The sequence below is a fragment of the Alosa sapidissima genome, chromosome 24 (assembly GCF_018492685.1).
Source record: "Alosa sapidissima isolate fAloSap1 chromosome 24, fAloSap1.pri, whole genome shotgun sequence".
Classification (NCBI taxonomy): Eukaryota; Metazoa; Chordata; class Actinopteri; order Clupeiformes; family Clupeidae; genus Alosa; species Alosa sapidissima.
The window spans coordinates 6,916,067-6,939,844 of NC_055980.1; the positions used below are offsets into that span (position 1 = coordinate 6,916,067).

General features: G+C 41.8%; 2 protein-coding genes across 6 annotated transcripts in view; one reads left to right on the plus strand and one right to left on the minus strand.

Annotated features, from left to right (window-relative positions):
* The first annotated feature begins 7 nt into the window (after positions 1-7).
* On the plus strand, positions 8-2,271 carry LOC121700380 (D(5)-like dopamine receptor). Of its 2 annotated transcripts, XM_042083316.1 has the most exons (2): positions 8-20; positions 980-2,271. In XM_042083316.1, the coding sequence occupies exons 1-2, from the start codon at positions 8-10 to the stop codon at positions 2,269-2,271; spliced, it is 1,305 nt and encodes a 434-aa protein (XP_041939250.1). The 2 variants fall into 2 exon arrangements, with proteins under 2 accessions (XP_041939250.1, XP_041939249.1); XM_042083315.1 differs by lacking the exon at positions 8-20 and having other exon boundaries at positions 884-2,271.
* Positions 2,272-12,571: 10,300 nt separating this feature from the next.
* Positions 12,572-23,778, minus strand: part of LOC121700550 (poly [ADP-ribose] polymerase tankyrase-2-like) — a 30,457-nt gene continuing 19,250 nt past the window's right edge. For 3 of the 4 annotated variants that reach the window (XM_042083598.1, XM_042083596.1, XM_042083599.1), the window contains 9 exons: positions 20,996-21,248; positions 19,698-19,780; positions 19,183-19,303; positions 17,787-17,884; positions 16,971-17,045; positions 16,742-16,847; positions 16,274-16,460; positions 13,399-13,555; positions 12,572-13,132 (listed from right to left, as the gene is read on the minus strand). In XM_042083598.1, the coding sequence (XP_041939532.1) occupies positions 13,073-13,132; positions 13,399-13,555; positions 16,274-16,460; positions 16,742-16,847; positions 16,971-17,045; positions 17,787-17,884; positions 19,183-19,303; positions 19,698-19,780; positions 20,996-21,248 (1,140 nt within the window). In that variant the 3' untranslated portion in view covers positions 12,572-13,072. The remainder of the gene's footprint in view (positions 13,133-13,398; positions 13,556-16,273; positions 16,461-16,741; positions 16,848-16,970; positions 17,046-17,786; positions 17,885-19,182; positions 19,304-19,697; positions 19,781-20,995; positions 21,249-23,778) is intronic. The other variant, XM_042083597.1, reaches the window with a different exon arrangement.

The window sequence follows — 23,778 nt, forward strand, 5'->3', positions numbered from 1 at the left end:
TTAACCTATGGAGAGTGACGGCCTGTGGTTCATGAAGGGCAGTTATTTGAATGTGCGGTGGCCTTACCCATGTAAAACAGAGTGAAATAGCATTTTGTATAGAAACATTATATCATTGGATACATGTATGCTAGCTATATCCTAAACGGCATGGTATTTCCAACCGCGAGATACAGCACTTCACGATGACGACAATGAGTAGTTAAAGACGCAATCTATCTGAATATCTGCAATCTATCTGAAATAACACCTATTTGATTTGAAGCCCATTATTCATGTAACATATTGTGTGTTAGTCTAGGCTAGCTTAAACTGTGTATGCTATGTTTAAACTGTATTGCGAGTTTAATGTCAGCATGTCGACTTTAAAGTCGACACGTCGAGATTAAAGTAGATATGATATTTCAACTTTATTCTCGAAATGTCGAGTTTAATGTCGACATGGCGACTTTAAAGTCAACATGTCGAGTTTAATCTCGCCATGGCAAAAAAAAAATTCTTCATGTGTGGCCCTAATACTCCGTCGTACTATGCTGACAAAAAAAATGGCCTATGACGCGACACCGTTTTTAAGTCGCCCACTCTGGTGCGAGAAAAAAGACTCCTCAGAACGTCGCTCCTCGGAGCGAGACATTCGCTGGAGAAGAAACTAGAGCAGAGTGTCTGGAGCTTACACAGAGAGGGACAGCCAGATGTGCTCAGATGCGTGTGATGGACAGAATATAAATGAATTAGGAAGAAACTGTGAGCGGAGAGTCACTTTTTTGCCTGTCCTCTGCCTTGGACCGAATCAGTCAAGGCTACACCCCAAAGTATCTCAGGGGACAACACTTCAGGATAATAGCCTAGGCAGGGAACGTCTGAAGTTCATCACTATGGGGTTCTAATGATAGCAATGTAGCCTAGGTTTATTTAACGCACAGGCTGTATTCTCATCCAATGATGGAGACAGTTGGAAATAAGAGTGACATTGATAAAGGTCCTGAAACGGACAGCTCCGGAGACAGCGTGCGCGCGGCGCTCACTGGCTGCACCTTACTCATCTTAATTGTTTCAACATTGCTGGGGAACACGCTCGTGTGTGTCGCAGTCATCAAATTCAGACACTTGCGATCCAAAGTCACCAACTTCTTCGTCATATCCCTTGCAGTGTCCGACCTCTTTGTCGCTGTCCTGGTGATGCCGTGGAAAGCCATGTCTGAGGTAGCGGGCTGTTGGCTATTCGGCGACTTTTGCGAAACTTGGATCGCCTTCGACATCATGTGCTCTACGGCTTCTATTCTCAACCTCTGTATAATAAGCTTGGACAGGTACTGGGCTATCTCAAGTCCTTTTCGGTATGAACGTAAAATGACACAACGCGTGGCTTTCATAATGATCAGTGTGGCGTGGACTTTATCTATACTAATCTCCTTCATCCCGGTGCAGCTGAGCTGGCACAAAGTCGAAGACGAGTACGCAGTGGAGATCAATGAGTGCAACGCCTCTTTGAACAGAACCTACGCTATAGCTTCATCGTTGATAAGCTTTTACATCCCCGTTGTGATCATGATTGGTACATATACCCGAATTTTTCGAATTGCGCAAACGCAAATCAGGAGGATATCGTCGTTGGAGAGAGCTGTTGAGCACGCCCAAAATCACCCTCAAGTCCCCGACTGCGCAAACGAAAACTCCCTCAAAACGACTTTTAAGAAGGAGACCAAGGTTTTGAAAACCCTGTCTATAATCATGGGCGTATTTGTCTTTTGCTGGTTGCCTTTCTTTGTCCTCAATTGCATAGTTCCATTTTGTGACATAAGTGACCAGTCGGAATTGCCGTGCGTAAGTGACACCACTTTCAACATTTTCGTCTGGTTCGGATGGGCTAATTCCTCCCTGAATCCCGTCATATACGCCTTTAATGCGGATTTCAGAAGAGCCTTTTCGACTATACTTGGGTGCAACAGGTTTTGCCCCACCTCAGCAGTCGAGGCTGTGAATTTTAGTAACGAGTTGGCTTCCTATCACCATGACACCACTCTCCAGAAAGACGCACCGGTAGTATCCAACACTCAACGTCTAGCCATGGTCCCAATCCTCGGAGAGGATGTGGACCAACCGTTTGACAAAGTCTCTGTTCTGTCTAATAATTCATGTAATACCAGAAATCTTTTGTTGCCGGCAATTATGCAAATTGAGTGTGAGGCTGAAATATCTTTAGATATAATGCCTTTCAGTTCGACTGGACAAAACGAAAGTTATGTTATGCCTGGACAAGTGGAGGACTAGAAGAGAGAGCTTTGCCTTTGTGAGCTATAATATTCGACAGTGATGCTCATACACTTCAATGGCCGAGTACAGGGCACATGAAAGGTCAACAGTCATACTAAGAGCTGATGTTTTGTGGCATAGAAAAATCATGAATTACTGCTATAGTGTTGCTGAAATAAAATGATATGCATTATTTATCAAGATCACTTGTAAAGAAAGATATGTCAGTGTGAATCCTTGCAGTATAGTTGGTGAATAGGCATGCGTATTTGCCCTACAACTCAATAAATCTTTTCAGCATGTTTTTTTTATGTTGAGCTGCGGTGTTGGCTAAAGCTCGTTGGGTAAAAACGGTGCCCCATGCACAGCTCACAAAAATGCACGTCTTGAAATTAATTATCTGATCGCATGATATATAATAATAAGTGTATTACCTAGCCTTACCTAGCTATTCTGTTAATCCGTTTTGAGGTGAACGTTTTATTTTGAGCACAGGTAAAACTGTTTTGAGGCGAAAGTTTGATTTTGCGAGAGGAGTCAGAGGTTTTGTAAATAGTGCTTGAAGCTGAGGTTTTGTGTTTAATGTTTTAAGAAAACGGAGCAAGGTTTCAGAAATTGTGTTTTAGCAATTGAAAAAAACTGTAACTATTTTTTTCGAATAGAGGCCTACCTGAAAGCCAGCCTCTCAAGGTAGAACAAAACACTCGACGTTCCGGCATTTAATGGTTCCTATGACAGTACTACTTTTTGTTACGTTTGGTCTACATCCAAATGAAGCCTTTGATAGTCTATGTTATTATGCATACACTGAGGAGGAGTGTTATTGGGATAATTAGTTTAATTGTCGCTGCAATTTTCAGACGCTCACATGAGAATGCAGGTGGCCTGCCAATCTCAAGGCAAACCAACACAAGCAAACAGAACACTGTAGATAAGTAATTTCCTCGACAGAGAAAACATCGATTATGTACTGTAATTGACATCGATGGGTCGTCATTAAAGCTCCACTATCCAGCAGTTTGGATGCGTCCTTGCAAAATATTTGTGGACTGTGTAAAGTAAATATTGTCTTTCTAGTCTTGGGGAGCTCTGGACTACTCTTTTCTAAATATCTATTAATTAGAAAAGCAAAAATAACAAAATAGGCCTAATGGTGGGTCTCAGAAGTAGATTTGGTACAAACAAAATAAGAACTCATTTGGATGCAAATACAAAAAAAGACATTTGTTTGTATATCACTTTTTGTATGAGGCCCATTGTTCACTCCTTACGGTGAATACAGAATTGGTTTGTCACTGTTGTCATTGTTGCTTTCAAGCATTTTTTTGTGTGTGAAAATTAACAAGATCAAACAGGGCATCCACTCTTGGTGCATGCAAGTAACACATTTTTATTACGTAAAACAAGTGCACAAATGCTTATAATCTTCACAGACCAAAACCATGTGGCACAGATCTTTTTTCATGAGCTGGTAAGGGTTCATCTGGAGCTGGGGAGTGTGTGTGTGTGTGTGTGTGTGTGTGTGAGAGAGAGAGAGAGAGAGGGAGTGGGAATGGTAATGTATGTGTGTGTGAGAGAGAGAGAGAGAGAGCGAGAGACTGCGTGATAAGTAGTTGAGTTTACAAAATGGCAGACTTGATTCAGGTTGGACATGTGTGTCTCTTTTAACACTTACATAACACAAGCACACACCTTTTTGTTTGAATGCTGCTGCAGAAAGGAAGAGCTATTCCAATTCTGTCAGGCACACCATCACTTTTGAAAAGCCACCTCCTAGCCTAGTCTATCTTTGAAAACATGGAGTAAATGGCATTTCACATTGTTTTCTACAGTTGTTTTCAACACTGCTTTTTATAGCTTTCTAATAAACCATTTTCCCCATTTCATTACTCACAAAAGCACAGTGGCTAGAAAATGAGGCTTTCTTTTAAAATTACAGACATTTGCTCTTGGCCAGTGTGGACATGACACAATAAAAAAAAAATAAAGAAAATGAACAATTTGTGATTTTTTCCCCCTCTTATGTTACAATTTGAAATGCTTTCTCACCTGATGGGGACATCATGCTATTTTGTTTTTCATTGAGAGAGAGAGAGAGTGAGAGAGAGAGAGAAAGAGAGAGAGTGTGTGTGTGTATGTTCAGACTTTTTGGAAATCTGTGAAAAACACAACTAGGTTGCAGTCTCTCTTTGTTCTCTGCCCACTGCTGGTAAAAATAGAGGGCAGAATGTTAGAGAATCAGGCTCATGGGGGCTTTCTGAGCCATAGGCCTGCCTGTGAAGACTAGTCTAGAGTCTTGATGGGTACCCTCTGATAGGTATCTTCTTGTTTGAATCACATCTTAAGTGAGCATTCATTGCAAACTCAATTTAGGCTATCCCTGGTTTGCGGGAAATAAGTGTGGATAGGCTATGTGTGATATAGGCTATTGTAAGAAATAGGCTATTGTGTGAAATAGGCTATTTGTGTGGTATTCCAGGTCGTTTAGTGGCAAACCTATGCTGACTCTGAGTGCTGAGTGAGCACAGACATCTTCTAATAGAGAGTCCTATATGGCTGCACTCTTCACGCAAAACAAAGCCTATTCCAAACTCAAGTTTGGCACATAACAAAAAGGTATTCATTGACCTCACAACTGATTCAGCCAGTTGGGGACAGATCAGGCTTCGATTCATTCCTGAGTCAGTCGCTATCTGAGAATCAATCTGCAGGCAGCTGTCCCATTTTCAATCCACTGAGAGAGTGCTCACATCATAGCCACACTTGCTGCACTCACACGTGGAGTAATGAATGCAGTCAAGGTGCGCGCAGGTGAAATGAAGAGGTTCCCTGCCACAGCCGGGAGTCGTGGTCCTGCCTCTGCACTCCAATTAAGAGCCATGCTGCTTCCTTACAGCGGATTTGACAAAAAGCGCAATTCCCTCAGAGATTTCTGCCCGCCCCAAAAAGTAGAACTCGACTCATGAATATGAGAGGGTTGAGAAGAGTGGAATTGTGTTTTTGTTTCAAAGGCATTGCACAGAAGAACAAGGCAGAGCGTTCTGAAGAGATTTTGCCTGAAACGTCTCTACATTATTTCATTCACAATTTAACGTCAGAGTTCATTTGAGACCCAGTGTGGAGTTTCTTGGATTGTAACCCCATCAGAGCATTAAGTGTTATTTCAGTGTACTTTTCAAGACTAAATGCAATTTCCTAAATCTCAAATGACAGCCCTTTATTTATGAATTAACAAGTTTGTATCTTGTTCCTTCAGAAAAAGTTACGACACTAATGCTCAGAAAGTATACTGTATGAGGTCATGAAACTCCAGACACATACCATGCAGCCATATATGGTTTGATTTGTTTCTTTTAACAGTCTGAAGAAACAGTGATTGATAAATGATTGATTGTGTAAATAATGCAACTAGACAGTAGCACAAAGACCTTACCCAGAGTCTGAGTCCCAGACAGGAGAGAGGAAAGACTGATCTAAGTAAGCGATAGACAACTGGTGTCATGTGTTGTACCGTGGTGTGTGTGTGTGTGTGTGTGTGTGTGTGGGTGTGTGTGTGTGTGTGAGAGAGAGAGAGAGAGAGGAAGTCTGATGAGATTAAATGAGATGTGGTCCCATTAATGGTCAGAGCTGATTACCCTGGCCAGTGTTTACAGAGACTGAACAAAGCCGCCAAAGGACAATCAGAGTCTCTTATCAGAGGCGTTTGCAAGGACACATACTAAATCAGTCCCTATCTCAATCCAATTCTGTCTCTCTCTCCCTTCCTATCACTCTCTCTCATACACACGCACACGCACTCACTCACACACACACACACACACACACACACACATACACTCACACACATACACACACATACACTCACACACACACACACACACACACACACTCACACGCACACGCACTCACACACACACACACACGCACGCACACACACACGCACGCACTCACTCACACGCACACAGACACACACACTCACACGCGCACACACACACACACACACACACACACACACACACTCACACACACACACACACCTTTCTACTGCCCATATACACACTGCACATTCAGATAAGCACACATGCATGCGTCTCACACACACACACACACACACACACACACACACACACACACACACTCACACACATTTACTTACCCATACCCAAACGAAACGCCTTCCACTAGTCTAGGGGTCAAATCAGCGGGAGACAGCAGTTCATAATTTCCTTTGGATCTAATCAATGTGTGTGATGTTTAATGGTGGAGAGAGAGAGAGAGGCAGGAGCTTCTGATTGCCGTCCTCAGCCCCGTGAACATGGACACCGTTAGCAGAATAATATCTGGCGTTTCCATTTTCATAACCCTCAAACACAAGCGGCAGAAAATGAGGGAGATCTATAATGAGTGGGTGAAAACACTCTGTGGGATTTTTCGGAGCCGGAGCCAATAAAGTGTATCTGAATTTGGAAAGTTTGTGCAGATTCCAAACTCATGAAAACAGGGTTGTTCTTGAATAAATGTCTCTGAAGTTATCTTTTATTCCTGATTCCTTCATGTAGAGTGACTAAATGAAAAGGGTTTAATGAGCTTTATGAGATCTTTACTTGCAAAGACGTGGTAAAGCAAGGTCTGGCTCATAAGCCAGGGTCCTGGGTTTCTCACTCACACACAGACACACACTCACACGCAGACGCAAATGTACACCTGGGATCAGGTTAGTTCAACTCCGGTTGCACACCATAGATAGCTGTAACTACATCATTCAGACCTGTCTTGGATCTGTTGTTCAGGGGTATGGGCTGTTCTTCTGCGGACAGTGTGGATTGTCGCATGACAACAACCCATTGTTGTCGGTTGTAAACAAAATCTCTCTCTCTGCTGACACTCCTTGGACCGGTATGCATTGTTTTGTCATGGTTGTCTTGTCATCATACAGGGGTTTGACGGCCTTCACAAGTCTTCAGAGTTTTATCACAGTTTGCTTTGGACTCTGCCAGAAACACATAGGAAGATCATTTTGGAAGTAGCTTTCCCCCAGACTTTCTGCTAATTGCAAGCTCATTCACTTTGCTGAAGACTCTATAGACTCTATAGGATCCTGCTGCTTAATACAGTCTTGATAGCTTCCACAGCACAGTAAATAAATCAACTATCTTTATGTAAAGCTGTAATAATTTATTGGTGACTGACAGCTTTGCAAACATAGATACCATTTGACATACAGTACCCTCCAGAAAATGTTGGCAGTAATCTGTCTCTACAGCCAGACTGTTTTGAAACTTTCATAAACAGTTTGAATCAAGCTTTTAAGAACATCATTTCAAACAGCAATATCCAGCGCCATGTCATTTCTGAGTAAAGGATGATGCACTGGTCAAGAAAAACAACTTTATTCAGAATGTCCATCATCATTGCCATGAAAACTATACATACCACAAAGCAGGTTTCCCACCGGCATCCAGTAATGCAACGCAAGCATTGCTTGGTTGCTCTTGGTTGCTCTTGGTTGAGGTAATATCCCTTGGTTGTGGTAATGTCCCAAAGATTTTTGTTGTGCTTGCCACCGGATTTAATAAAGTATTAAAATGTGAATAAATAAAGAACACAATAAAGTATAATACCAAGGTCACCTACAAAATAATAATGTGTTAAGCACTGTAGACACTCTCAGGTACTTACCAAACAAAGGTTTTCTTCAAGGTCACATTTCAGATGTGATTTCGTAAGTCATTTGTTACCATCCTCAGGCTTCTGAAGCTTCATAATAGACTTTATATTCTCTTAAGATGTTTTTAAACTCCAGTTCTCTGCCTACCTGATTGGGCCGTTAACAAAGACTACCAGGGCAACACCTCTGCAGTTCCAGTGCACTGTGGTGGCCATAAATGTCACTCCACGGTCATATTGAATGCTGAAAAATGTGTGATTGTAGGACAATAATGGTGACATCGCGATTTGAGCTATAGGCGTAGACATGTACAGGTTACCTTCAAACTGGATTATTGTGGGTAGATTTATTGTACTGTGTATGCAGTCATTTGATTCTTTCAGATTCAGCGCTGTAGATCTGCATAATCTATCAGTTATGTAACAATGACGGAGGGTTCTAAACCCGTTGGGAAAAGAGTAGACATGGGAAAGTACAGGCTCTTAGTGTCATGGTGAATAAATAATTGGTCACTTTTCTTCTCTCCGACCCTTCAGCCACCCACTGGGAACTGTGACTAAATAAATAAATAAATAAATAAACAAATAAATAGATAGATAGATACGTACAGACGCTAGTAAATGACCTGTCTCTGGTCAGCAATGTCCATTCTTTGTCCATCACAGTCCATCACAAATGTCTGCCTCAGTGGCAAATCAAAGGTTGATGCAATCCATTGCTACAATGATTAAACTGAAACTAAAACTGAGGTAAGAATTCAGACGGACTCTCTGACATCCCTGTGAAGATACACAGAGAAAATTGCCTTGTCTGATTTTTAGTAGCAACTGATGAAGCACAAGGAGGACACATCTCTAGGCTATGAGGCCAATTGCCCTTTTCAGTGCAGGCCACTGCTGTGAGTGAACCTATTCATCCACACCATTATTTGCATCGCCACCTCAGCAGTCAGCTGTTTTAATCAGATGCCTTCATCAAGAAAGAATTACAAATGATTCATTCCTGAGACTCCCTGAACATTTAAAATTATGCAAATTTCTCTCATGGGATCAAAAGAGTATCCATACTTATTTGAACAAATAGTAGTCAATTCAGTTGTGCGTTAGCCTATTATGATGCTTTTTTCCCCTTTTTTTAAATCATGTGCCATGGCACGATACAGTCATCTAGTACTTCTCCTAAAGTTGGTTAAACAGGGTCTGTTAGTGTCATGGCATTAGTAATTAGTAGGCACGTAACTTGGGCGTTGTAATTGATGACCGACTTAACTTCTCTGAGCATGTAACTTCAATTGCATAATCATGTCGGTTTATCCTTTACAAATTAGGAAGATCAGACCTTATCTGACACAAGATTCCACACTTCTTGTTCAGACCATGGTCATCTCCAAGCTGGATTACTGTAATTCAGTATTAGCTGGCTTACCTGCTTGTGTAGTAAGATCATTACAGCTGATTCAGAATGCAGGCATTTGGCAAACAGCCAAAGAGGACACATGTAACTCCTCTCCTAGTTACTCTCCATTGGCTCCCTATAGCCAGAATTAAATTTAAATCTGGCCTATAGGACACTGACTGGATCTGCTCCTTTTTATCTTAATTCAATGATCAAGATGTACAGTACATCGCCAACCGCCCACTGCAGTCTTCTGATGAGCGTCTGTTGTGTCGACCAGTCATAAACTCTAGGTCTAATTTAAGACTCTTTTCCTCAGTGGTTCCATGTTGGTGGAATGAGTTGCCCAGTGCTCTCCGTTCCTGTGATAGTTTTGGGTCTTTTAAGAGTTTTGGTTGTTTTAAGGCATATCTGCTCAACATGCACTTAGTTCATTAAGCGCTTCTTGTGTTATGGTTTGTATAATATTGTTTTATTTCCATTAGGCTGTTGATTAATTTGACATTGTGTTTAATATTGATATTCTCCTTAATGTAGTCTTAACATGATATTGGTTTTGTATTATTGATTGAATGGACATTATTGTTCATTATTGCTTTTTTCCCCTCATTTTCATTGTTTATTTCATTAGGCTATTGATTGAATTGACATTGTTGTTTATTATTGCTATTCTTCTTATTATAGTCTGACCAACATTTTAATTGGTTCCTATTTAAGTATTATATTGTTTTGTATTTGTATGTCGCTTTGGACAAAAGCGTATCCATAACCATCACTATAACCATAGTTTAAATCCACTAAAATGCTGTTTGTTCCCAGCTGAGTGGGTCAAAAGTTTCTTCTGAAGAATAAGGAACAGAGACATGTAAATGTAATCACAGATGGCAGGGCCAGTTTGGCTGTAATCAAAGCAGCCTTTTGATTTGAGATGAGATGATGAAAAGACTGTCTAAATAAATCTGCCTCTGTAAGAATGACACAGTGCCAGTCCCATTCCTCGAAGCCTGGGTTTTCCTTTGAAGAAGTATGGCCAGTCAAGGGTAAGCTTTGTGTAAAATAAGGGCTTAAAGTTAAAGAAGCTAAAGAAGTTAAAGTTAAACTATTTGTTATCTGCTTACAAAAGTTACCTGAATTATACATTTGAGTTTAGGCACATAACAAGAAGGAAACACACACATCTGTGTGCACAAAAGCAGTTACTAGAAACATACAGAAGGAAGATGGAAGTCTACCATTTCCAAAATGTACTGTTCTCAAAAGACTATGATTTTAGTGTTCAGGTAGAAAAAAATCATTTGTAGACTACGGGTGGGTTTTGAAGCTCTTAGATTTATCTGGGCTTGCTACTTAAAAAGCAAAGATGGAGCACAGATGAAGTTCAAACAGTTTGACTGTTTTATTTCCCGAAACACAACACCACAGGAACAATTCAGAGACATCACCATGCATGACTGAAGATGACAGCCAGAGGAGGATCACAGGGGTTTCATTAGTGAACTTCAACAGCTCTATATACTCCACAGTGCATCCAGTTTGAAGACATGGTTTAAACCACACAAAAGTCTTCACATACAATTAAGGCAGTAAGCCACTCTCATACATAACACACATTCATTTTTGCACAAACCACCATTGTGTCTGCTGAATGAATGAGATTGAAGCCAGTTTGCAACTGTAAATGGACCCGTCTGTATAATGCTGCTTCGATTGCTTAGCAAAGCGCAAACATGGCGCCAGAGATCAGGTCAGAGGTCAAGTTCCTGGGTAGAGTGACTCCTGCTTTTGCAGTGTGCGTCCCTTGGTATATGTTTGATGTAAAATTGCTTTACATGAAAGCGTCTGGGTGGAGAGGAGCTTCTCGAGGAGCTGTGGTGGTGCTGGCAGAGGAGACGTCGGAGGTTGATTGATAGTGGACGATTCTGCTAAGGCAAGAGACGGACCACACGGCGCTCCGACAAGACGCCTTGACAATTATCTCCTCCTTCAGAGAATGCTTGGTGGCCGTTGCCAGGGCAACAAATTATTGTCATCACCGTTCGTTTCTGTGTGTGTGTGCATGTGTGTGTGTGCGCATGTGCATAAGTCTTTGTGTGTGTATATGGACAGCCAGTTGCTTCTATGAGAGGAGTGGATTTAGTCTTGCCAGGGATGGGGAGGACTGCTTTGCCTCCAACAGTCATTTAAGAATCGAAAGCGTCCGTTAAAGTGTACACTTCAATTTACATAACATGCTAAGTACAAAAAATATACACATAATCTTCATTAAAATAAATAACATAATGTACTTCAATCACTGGCTTCACTGCAATGCACCTTCCAAAGCTGAGTGACAGTGTTTTGAGACTTTGCAACAACATTTGCCTGTTTACGATAAATTACTACCAACACCGACACAGACAAAAATGTGCATACCCTTCCAATTGAAGTTTACAAAGTGCTGAAAATTAAATCAAAACAAATGTAAAAAACGAAGTGAAAAGCACAATTATACACTGTATAAATAATGTGCATGCAAATTTAAGTACAGTCAAATCGACGTAACCCAGAGAAAGATGCGCTGATTTCCATTTAGACACAAAAATCTGCTGCAGCGCTTAACAAAGATCAATGGACAGCGTTGCCATGTAGGAACAGAAATCCTCCCCACATTGGCTGTTATTAGGCTATTTCAAATGTGAACTCCCATTGTTTAGGCTATAGCCTAATTGATACTGATAGCGGCACTTCTGCCATCGCCCATTTCTGTGCCTGTTTCAGCAACGATGGATGATGAACAAAGATAAATTTACCTCTCAGTAGATTCCTTTCAATATAATTAATTTGAATACTTCAAAGGTCAAAATCCCTGTGCACAGCTCTTCTTGCTCCAAGTGCTGATGGTGTGCAGTATAACCACCTGATCGTGAACCTGATGAAGCAACTTGCGAAATGCGTTGTTCACGCCAAATAAAGTCAGCAAAATATACCCTCCAGTGTGCGATGTATACTACTCTTTTGACTTTTTAATTTGAATACTTGTTTAAATTAGTAGGCCTAAAGTTGACCTGAGTTGGTAACTGACACTTGCTGCACTGTTTAACAAAGCACGTTTTTACCCAATTAGGCTCTTTGGATGTGCCACTCTCCTAGTGCACAGGATGGAATAGGAGATGTATGGGGGGGGGGGGGGGGGCAAACAAAACAATGCTTGAACATTCTATTTGGGCCCCAATCTACTTCCTCTGCATTAAGATAACATATGGAATGTTAAAAAGGAAGTCTTGTGGGGCCAACTATGACCATAGCAACGCACTCTTCTGTTGGACACTTTCCACCTCTGTTGGATTCGCATACTTGTTCAGACCCCTTTACATGCGGCCTGTGAATCCTCATTAGGGACTGAGTTACTGCCAGCCATTTCGGAGCTGAAAATATGCAGCCATGTGAAAGCGGCATTAGAAACAAATTCTAAGAAGCAGCCAAGGAGTTCAAAGAAGTGTCACTGGTGTGTACCGACTGCTGTTCAGAGAGTCTAACCCTGAGAGCCTCGATGCATTGTTACACAGGAGTCACAGTTTATGGTGGTGGGCACAAGAGGAGAATACTGTCGGGTACCGAGTTAGCCATGTGATGGGGTGCTGTTGGTGTAGAGAGGTGTGCGCCAGGTTGTCGGTGGTAAAGCTGCAGAGCTGAGGGCAGAAGGGGGGTGGTTGATCCTGTTAGCTGCCCCCCCCCCCCCCCAGCCCTTACCCTCCTTTCTATTCATCTCAAGAACATTCAGTCTGCTGCTGACTCTTGCTTCAGGATCTGGTAGGTGATTAAATACTCGGGATAGGCCTGTGAGAAAAAACATAACGTGCATGTGGTCTATAGTCAAATATATAACCAGTCAAATACATTCAGCAGAGCTGTGTCGCTCACACCAGACCATAACAAATCTGAAAGTCTCTCCGGACAAAAGCATCTGCTAAATACCTGGCCTTTTAAATTCAACTGATACTGTTCATCTGTACCATTTTAAACTACCACCCAGTGAATTCCCTGATGCATCTATGTATATATGTATTATGTGCACAGGTGCTGTGTAGCTTGGTCTGAGCTACCTGCTCTCCTCTGTAGATGACGTACTCGGCCAGGGCCAGGCCGTTGACGCTGGGCCTGCCCGTGACGGAGTGATGCCCTGGAGGAGAGTGGGCCATCTTCATGGCACTGAACTGCAGGAAGGACTTCCCCAGGGTCACCCGACAGAACAGGAGATGTCTAGGAGGGGAGGAGAACAAGAAGTGGGGTTAAAAAAAACAGATCCTCTAAACTAGATCTGTGAAGTGAAAAAAAAAAAACAGATACTCTAAACTAGATCTGTGAAGTGAAAAAAAAACAGATCCTCTAAACTAGATCTGTGAAGTGAAAAAAAAAACAGATACTCTAAACTAGATCTGTGAAGTGAAAAAAAAAAACAGTCTAATGAGATAAAAGTGTTGGTATAACCAAAAAAGCGATTTAGGGATGTCTGACGGCGAGTTTTTTTTAAAGAGGGGCCAAGAGTGTGCTCATCCGAGGAACTCTAATAAACTATGAGGTCGGTCTGCACAATGCAAGTCTCCATAATACAGAGGTCTTATAACCAACAATACAAAAATACTCATTTCAACACAAAAAGCAAACCTGTTTCTCCTATTACAGTTTTTTTTCCAGTCGCTAACAAGCGTTTGTCTAACCAGTTGTTACATTTTCAAAACTCTAAACACAATTAGCACAGCATCGGTCTTTTGTGGCCATACTATTCACACATTTCATGTCGTTTTCACACGATATGCAGTCAGTGAATACATTTCCACAATGCTTACATTTTCTTAACAAACAAGCTATACCTCCCAACAAAATTATGGATTGTTTTTGCAGTATTTACGAATGTTAACACACAACATCCCACAATAGCAAAGACAATATTCCAAACCTTAGATACAGTATAAAAACCTCTGCTTCTCCAATGATATCAGTTCAAAAACAATATATCTCAGCTGATAATAAACAAACAATTGAATAATTGACACAACTGATTTATGTTGGGTAAATTGGGCCAACCACAGCTGATTCCAGTCTGGCTTAGACTCAGTGGCAGGGGTTATTTTTTCTATTACATTGACACTTATACAGTAAAAGGAGGACTTTGAGGTAGAAACAGAAAAAGAAAAAGACAAACACTCTAATGTCTGGACGAGGAAGAGGAAGAGCAAGGGGCCCAGGGAGAAGAGCAGGCCCAGTGAGAGGTGCAGTGAGAGGTGCAGGAGCAGTGAGAGATGCAGTGAGAGATGCAGGAGCAGTGAGAGGAGCAGGGTCAGGGAGAAGAGCAGGCCCAAAGAGAGGGCAAGGTAGAGGTGTAAGAATGCGTGGTGGTGGCATTCCAAAGGCTGCAAGAACAGTTATCAGTAATGAAATTCGTGCCACTATCATTGACCATGTAATCAATGCGATGTTGATGAAAACATGTGGCCTAACCCTGAAGATCACAGAGATTAGATACAGTAATTTTGTGCTTTTTTTAGTTCCCCCCCTTTTTATCTGGCTTTTTTGCTGTTGTTTTTTTGTTCAGAATGCTCTTGTGTGTTTCATGGATATTTTGTTCACTGTAAGCAATACTGTAAAACCTTTTCTGTTCTATCATACTGTAAACAGTATTTCTACTGTACCTCCTGTAGTAAACAGTATAAAGGAAAAAAAATGCTTTTGAATGTGAACATAACATGTAGACATACAGTTCCCAACAAAGAAATTTAGTGTAAAAATGGCATGCAAATACCTGTAAAACTGAAACATAAAAGTCTATGCAGTTTTTGTAATGTCAACAATAGCCAGTATTTTGAAACCTGGTGTACTTTGATTGACTGCATGTACCTTGTGAAGTGAAAACAAGTGTTATTCTTTGACAGAATAATTTCATTTTGAGTCAGATTTCCAGTGTTTTGGTAAAGTTAGTGTGTGCAGAGAAAGATGTGTTAGTTATATATTTAACAAAATGTGTTTTTGAGAAGAAAATTATCCATTTGGCCCATTGTGTTTTGTAGGTGCGAGTCTGTTAAGAGTTTAGAAAAAGTATCTGAAGTATGGGTAAGCGCTTGTTAGCGATTGAAAAAAACTGTAACACACTAAACCTTAGATACAGTATAAAAACCTCTGCTTCTGCTACCAAGCGGTTTTATCCCAGGTGCATTGCCTTGGATACAATATCAGATGTGATGTTGATGAAAACATGTGGCCTAACCCTGAAGATCGCAGAGATTAGATACAGTAATTTTGTGCTTTTTTTAGTTCCCCCCTTTTTATCTGGGCTTTTTGCTGTTGTTTTTTTTTGTTGTGTGTTTCATGGATATTTTGTTTACTCTAAGCAATACTGTAAAACTTTTTTCTGTTCTATCATACTGTAAACAGTATTTCTTCTGAACCTCCTGTAGTAAACAGTAAAGGAAAAAAACTGATTTGCTTTTTACTGGAATGCTTTTGAATGTACATTACATGTGGACATACAGTTCCCAACCAAGAAATTTTGTGTAAAAACGGTGGATTGCATTTTTTGAATGCAAATACCTGTAAAACTGAAACATAAAAGTCTATGCAGTTTTTGTAATGTCAACAATAGCCAGTATTTTGAAACCTGGTGTACTTTGATTGACTGCATGTACCTTGTGAAGTGAAAACAAGTGTTATTCTTTGATAGAATAATTTCATTTTGAGTAAGATTTCCAGTGTTTTGGTAAAGTTAGTGTGTGCAGAGAAAGATGTGTTAGTATATATTTAACAAAATGTGTTTTTGAGAAGAAAATTATCCATTTGGCCAATTGTGTTTTGTAGGTGTGAGTCTGTGTTAAGAGTTTAGAAAAAGTATCTGAAGTATGGGTAAGCGCTTGTTAGCGATTGAAAAAAACTGTAATCTCATAGATCCAATGACTGTTACATGCCTGAGGTGAACTGTCTTCTCACCTCTGGCAGATGTAGCAGGATCTGTCCTTGTGCAGGGGGCATCCAGTGCCACCCCCAATGCCGTAAACATACTGGTTGCTCTTGGAGGAGTTCTCCGCAAAGTAGATGCCCGCGCCGAACATGCCCCCGATGTATGCATGCCGCTCATCAAAGCCCTTGTGGATGATAGCGTTCACGAACGGTGAGCCTGTGGGGACAAAAACCTCCTTTAATTAATACATCCATTTATCAAAACTAAGCAGGGAGTAGTACATGAGATCAAGTTTCAACAGGTGCCTTCTACTGTGCATCTAACATCTTTATACATCTAACAATTTCCATACGAATAACTTCACAAAAACTACACAAAAAGCAATTGAGGGCTGAGACCAGATCTTCAGAGGAATACAACTACTCTAGTTCTAGAATGTGTTGCTTGTTCTAAATGTGTTAATTCAGCGAGTGAGGTTGTTGTGAGGAGGCCCTCACCGTGGAAGAGCATGCGCTCGTTGGAGTGGTTGTGGTTCTCCTCAGACACCTCCTTCCTGCGGTGGGTGTAGCGTTCCCACAGCTTCTTATTACACACCTTCTGGATCTGAGAAGTTGAAACAAAGACAGGTTGCTATACTTGTCACTCAATGAAACACACTAACTAATCCTCCTTCATACCAAATCCTTGATTCCAATAGACAAAGAATGAGAGAAGAGAAAAGCTCACCTTCACTATGTTGTACCTGCTGAAGACCCCTCCTGCATGTCCACCATCCCTATGCTCTCTAATGGTGCTCTGCATCTGTGGACACAACGTTCAAAGGTCAAAGACACCAATTTTCACCAGTTATGCTGAATCATGTATTCACCAGTTATGCTGAGTCATGTGTTGGCTGAAAGGTTTCTATAAAAAAAAAAACTCATGGGAAGGGAATAACAAAGTGACTATCACTTAGAGTTCTAAAATATTAATGTAAATGACAATCCTAAATGGATACAATATTAATTTCAGGTAGAAAGTCACATGGCTGAGGCAGAATAGACTTATGGGTAAAAAGGAGCCACGGGGAAATACATCACAATATCTTAGTGATTCAGTTTGGATACACTTAAGGCCTACACACGCGGCCGGTGATGCGACGGCAGGCAACTTATGGCGACCGGCAAAATGTTATAGAATCTATTGAAGTGAATGGGGCAACACATATGGCAAGTGGAACGAAGGCCGTCGCATTGCTCTAATCGGCCCCTTTCTATTTTTCAGGGCGATTTTGATACGTCATAATAGAAACAGCTGTCTGGTCAGTGTATGTCCACTGAATCGATGGATGATCGTGTCGCCAGTAGTGTGTGTAGTAAAGCGATTAACAGAATTCCACCGTCGCATCGCCGGCCGTGTGCGGTGGGCTTTAGTGGCTTTGCATACATTTTCATCATCGTGTCCTAATGCAGATGCCATGCATAATAGAATCCGCACGGTATCCATAGAAACAAAACAATCAACAATATACACAACAATACAGTTAAAGTACAGTAACGTTACCTCTTCCTCCACTGACTGGAATTCTTTGTCGTCTGCTGCCAGGTCTATGAGGATGGTCCCACTGTTGGCTGTGTTCAGAGGCAGATATGGGTTTAGACCTGCATGTTATCAGGACACACACAGTCAGCTAGAGAACCACAGATCCCTACTGATGTTCCTATCCTTGCAGTTATGAAAAATAAATTGCTCTGAAAAATGATCCACTTAATTTGAGAATATTAATAGGGCAAATATAATTCCAAATGAAACCAAGATCCAAACCAAGATAATAGGGCAAATATCATATTGTGCTTCCACTGTCATGCAAAAAATATGAATGTTAAATCCACATTTAGAGGACACGACACTGATTTTGCAGACCACAAACTCAATAGGAAATGTCGTATCAGATGTATAAATATGAAGTCTAAGTGTGCAGTGCCGAGGAACTCTTTAAGCAGGAATGGACTGTGTAAGGATAAGGATCATCAATATGGTGTAATAAAGAATAAAGAAGGGATGAATAAGAGTCATGGTGGTTTGAGGTGGGTAGAATGTGTGTAGGGATATGTAGATGTTTGAGGTGGGTAGAATGTGTGTAGGGATATGTAGATGTTTGAGGTGGGTAGAATGTGTGTAGGGATATGTAGATGTTTGAGGTGGGTAGAGGACATGTGTGTATGAGGTGGGTAGAGGATATGTGTGTAGGGATATGTAGATGTTTGAGGTGGGTAGAGGATATGTGTGTAGGGATATGTAGATGTTTGAGGTGGGTAGAATGTGTGTAAGGATATGTAGATGTTTGAGGTGGGTAGAATGTGTGTAGGGATTTGTAGATGTTTGAGGTGGGTAGAGGATATGTGTGTAGGGATATGTAGATGTTTGAGGTGGGTAGAATGTGTGTAGGGATATGTAGATGTTTGAGGTGGGTAGAATGCGTGTAGGGATATGTAGATGTTTGAGGTGGGTAGAATGTGTGTAGGGATATGTAGATGTTTGAGGTGGGTAGAGGATATGTGTGTAGGGATATGTAGATGTTTGAGGTGGGTAGAATGTGTGTATGGATATGTAGATGTCTGAGGTGGGTAGAGGATATGTGTGTAGGGATATGTAGATGTTTGAGGTGGGTAGAGGATATGTGTGTAGGGATATGCAGATGTTTGAGGTGGGTAGAATGTGTGTATGGATATGTAAATGTTTGAGGTAAGAGACTGGGGAAACGTGGGCTATTTAGAAGGATGCAGAAGATTTGCAGATTTGATTCCTGGCAGACTCAGGATACAAGGAAACTGAATTGTGTGCATCTCCTTAGTTGGTTGTGCGTGTGTGTGTTTGTGTGTAGGTACAAGTGTGTGTGTATAGATGTGTCTGTCTGTGTGTGTGTGTGTGTGTGTGTGTGTGTGTGTCTGGGCCGTACTCTGTGGTCCGCTCAGCAGTCTCTCCACAGCCTTGATGATCTTGTGGCGGTGGCCGTATGCGTTGATGCCGATCTCCTTCAGCTCCTTGTGGCCCATCTCCACTAGCACGTCCAGAGTGATCTGACCAAGACACAAGACATGTCCCCTTACCACGGCAACCCGGAATATTTCACAAAACCCCATCATCCTGGAGAATTAACAATGATCAATGGACACTCAAGTGTCTCATTAAGATTTCTATTAATAAGGCCTAATTTACATGACAAGGACAAGTTAAGACAGTGAAGTGTATGTGCATCTCTGACTTCTGGGCAAATTCCAATTGGACATATTATTCAGGGTGGCATGCATTTTAAAATATGCACATATAGTCTATGACACATAGGCACAATTAATTTAATGTCATATTAGTAACCACACTGCACATAAATAAAATATTCACTGAAATGAAAGTGGTAGTGTAGTGAAAGGGAACATGTCTCAGTGGTGCTTCCATGACGACGGATGTTTGTACCTGCTCCCGATCGAAGATCTCCAGCAGGTGCTCCAGGCCCAAGTTGTGTAGGAACTGGCTGATGCTCAGGTCCATTCCAGCGTCTGCAAACAACCAAAACACACTCAGACATCATCCCTCCATCACTCAGCTGCTCCAACCATGTGGCTAATGAACAAAATAAAGCTGGCCTGCAGTCTTAAGGCTCAGCATGACCACCACCATCCATCTCTACAACCAGATACACACATTACACACCTCATTATTTAATAACATTACTATACCATATTATTACATGGTATTACGTTGCATGAAATGAAACAATTCTGCTTACTAGCATCACATTTATGTAAGGGATAATGTATTGTTTAGCGGTCATTATAGGAAAATAAGGCCCGATAGGGCGAACCCAAACACGAAATGGAGGCCAAAACTTGCCAAAACGAGAAAATAAACTTTCACGGCTTTCGCTGAAAAAACAAATAGTTCACCACACAAATAGAGCTTGAAAGTTTCAGATGACTTGCTGTACTTGCAGTATTTGCTGACTTTCACTTTCAATGAAGTTCCATATTGCAATAGTGAACAAACTACTCGCGGATTGATCAGAACCACAAAACCCATTGCCATTGACAGCGGTCATTATATATTTGCAGCTGTCATTATACCGATTGAACCCTCTCTGTCTGATTGTTGGGAAGGCTCATTCATGTGAATGGAACTTTCTGCAGCACTCTGAAGAGCAGTGTAATAAACTAGAAATGCAATTCCAAGGAATTACCAGTGCATGAAAATGCAAAAAAGTGATGTAAAATATCATATAGTTAAAACAGATAATGCAGAGATAGTTACTATGGTGTTGCTAAGGTGAACATGGTGGTTGTTATGCTATATAAAGAGGTTGCTATGGTAGTTGCTAGGTTGGCATTATGGTCGTTGTTGCTAGGCTAATTGAGATGGTTGCTAAGGTGTCGCTAGGGTAGATATGGTGGTTGCTATACTAAATAATGCAGTTGCTAAGCTAGTTGCTAGGGTAATCTTGTTGGGTGCTAGGTATAAATAATGGTGGTTGCTAGGGTATATATGGTGGTTGCTATGCTAAATAAAGCAGTGACTAGGCTGGTTGTTAGGGTAATCATGTTGATTGACAATATCGAAGTGGTTGCTAGGTTGTTGCTAGGCTAATTGAGATGGTTCGTAGGGTGTTGCTTATGTACTGTAATTAAATCAAACCACTGTAAAGACATCACATATCATTACATTAATGACACACAATTACATAACTGAAATGACGATATGAAACCCATGTAATGACTCACCTTCCTCTTTCTTCTCCACATATGCAGCCCCATCTGCCCCTGAGGGTGCCAGCAGGGAGGGCAGCTCAGGGAAGCCTGAGCCCTGGGCATCCAAGGCTACGGTGGAAGGCACCGGGCATGCAGGGGCGCTGGAGGAGAGGGCGGGGGGCACAGTGCCAACAGAGGCAGGCACGCTGATGACCTGCGGCTTGTAGCAGGCGGGCAGTGCTGACGGGGGCATGGCGGCAGTCAGCAGTGCCCGGACGTCATCAGCCTGTAATGAGCCAGCGAGGAAAAGGATGGAGAGGTCAGATCATGACATCATGACATGCCAACGGGAGCAATGGGAGGAAAAAAAAACATGCAGGAGATCTAAAGACAGTAAGTTGGAATTCGCGAATCGCAGACAACACACATCAACAAAGGGTCAGGTGAAGAAACTAAGAGCTGCACTGTGTATGTCTGAATCCGCTGGCTGGAGTTGTTCAGCAGGCCCCTGTTATCTAGGCATGCACTGACCTCGCTCATTAACTCCACCTGCAGTCTCCAGTACTCACCTCATGAATGCATTTAGAGGGCAGCTGACTCACATGCACTCCGGAATACTCTCCTCCTCTGTTGGGCGGTTGCGGGGGTAACAACAGAGACTGTAGTGGCATGCGTCTGTAATCTCGCCTGCTATCCCAGCTATCACAGCAACTTTTTACTACTGCTTCTCTGAGAATTTTAATGATGATGACTGATAACAATATACAAAACGGAACTACATGCCAACCAAGCAGCGCAATTTGCAGAAACTATGTGTGTGTGTAACAGTCTGGCTACACCAGGCGCAAAACTTTTAAAGGTAGTTTTAGAGGTAGTTTTAGAAGACTGGTCTAATTTTTTCAGATGTGCCCACCGCTCTCGAGCCTGGTGTAGCCAGTTAGATTGACTACACTGAAAGATAATTGGCTGCAGCATACTCTCTATGAACGGAATGCTTCTGTGGTTTGGCTGATGTAGCCTGGCTATAAGACAGCACAGGACAATGAGCAGGGCAAAAGAGTCTTGGCAACGGCACTGTAACCATGAAACAACCCCCTCAGATGTTAAAAATGCTCAATTTCAACCAAACTCACCATGACAAAAAACACCAAAAAGAGAATGCACCGAAACACCACAATTTCAGTGTTATTTCAAATATTTGTATATCTCAGAAGTTCGGTCCACAAACACAAAAATGCTACATTTCAGAGACCATGTAATGATACAGAGATTACTGTATATAGTAATGCTTTGTCTGACTGGGGACTATTAAACCACCACATTTATACACACAATCATTTTTTATTGAGGTAAACAGTTAGGCACAATTCAAAGAGCCTTTCTGTCTCCAATGTCTATGTCCAGAAAGAATTGTAGCATTTCATAGAGCTGTCCTCCTACCCAGCTGTCAGGCGACCTTGGACAGACCTGACCCCAGGTCATCAAAGCGTTCAGACCACAGGCAGAGAATGAAAGAACCCTGAAGGCTACATGTGAGCTTACAAATGGAGGCGCAGCTAAGGGGAAAGACAGGTGGGACAGAGTTTGTGTCAGAGCCTGAGATTCACTTCACAATTGCAGCTCAGGTTATGTAGGATGCTGTTTAAAAAAAAACAAAAAAAAGTCCAAAACTGTCCCACATGAACAAATGTAGAAATACAGAAGATGTTGAAATATCAGCGATACCAGATCACCTGCTAATGTAGGCCATAGAGGACAGAGAGTTATCTCTGGTTCCTTATAAGCGTGTCTTAATTTCAGGCTCTGACTGCCATCATGCATTGCAGTGGCATAGAGTACAGTGGGTGATGACCCAGTCAGGGGTGGGAAGTCTCTCTCCCTCGATCGGTCCCTCCTCTGCTGGCCTTCATGGTGCGGGATGAGGTACAGAAAGGTTGAGGAAGGGGATTGTGGGATACTACGGTCCTCCAGAGGTGAGAACAACGGGGAATGACAAATACCAAAGACAGACACAGGCTGTGATGACGACCGAGAAATAAGGAAAGAGAGGAGAGAGACGGAGGGAAAATGAGCGCAAGCGGGTGCGAGAGACAGTGAGAGATGGATAGAGATATGGATAGTTAGAAAGAAAGAGAGATAAAAGAGCAAGTTAGAGAGAGAGAGAGGGGGGGGGAAGAGAGAGGGATATAGAGAGACAGTGAGAGATGGATAGAGATATGGATAGTTAGAAAGAAAGAGAGATAAAAGAGCAAGTTAGAGAGAGAGAGAGAGAGAGAGGGAGAGAGAGAGAGGGGGGAAGAGAGAGGGATATAGAGAGACAGTGAGAGATGGATAGAGATATGGATAGTTAGAAAGAAAGAGAGATAAAAGAGCAAGTTAGAGAGAGAGAGAGAGAGAGAGAGGGAGGGGGGGAAGAGAGAGGGAGAGAGAGAGAGGGGGGAAGAGAGAGGGATATAGAGAGACAGTGAGAGATGGATAGAGATATGGATAGTTAGAAAGAAAGAGAGATAAAAGAGCAAGTTAGAGAGAGAGAGAGAGAGAGAGGGAGGGGGGGAAGAGAGAGGGAGAGAGAGAGAGGGGTGAAGAGAGAGGGATATAGAGAGACAGTGAGAGATGGATAGAGATATGGATAGTTAGAAAGAAAGAGAGATAAAAGAGCAAGTTAGAGAGAGAGAGAGGGAGGGGGGAAGAGAGAGGGAGAGAGAGAGGGGTGAAGAGAGAGGGATATAGAGAGACAGTGAGAGATGGATAGAGATATGGATAGTTAGAAAGAAAGAGAGATAAAAGAGCAAGTTAGAGAGAGAGAGAGAGAGAGA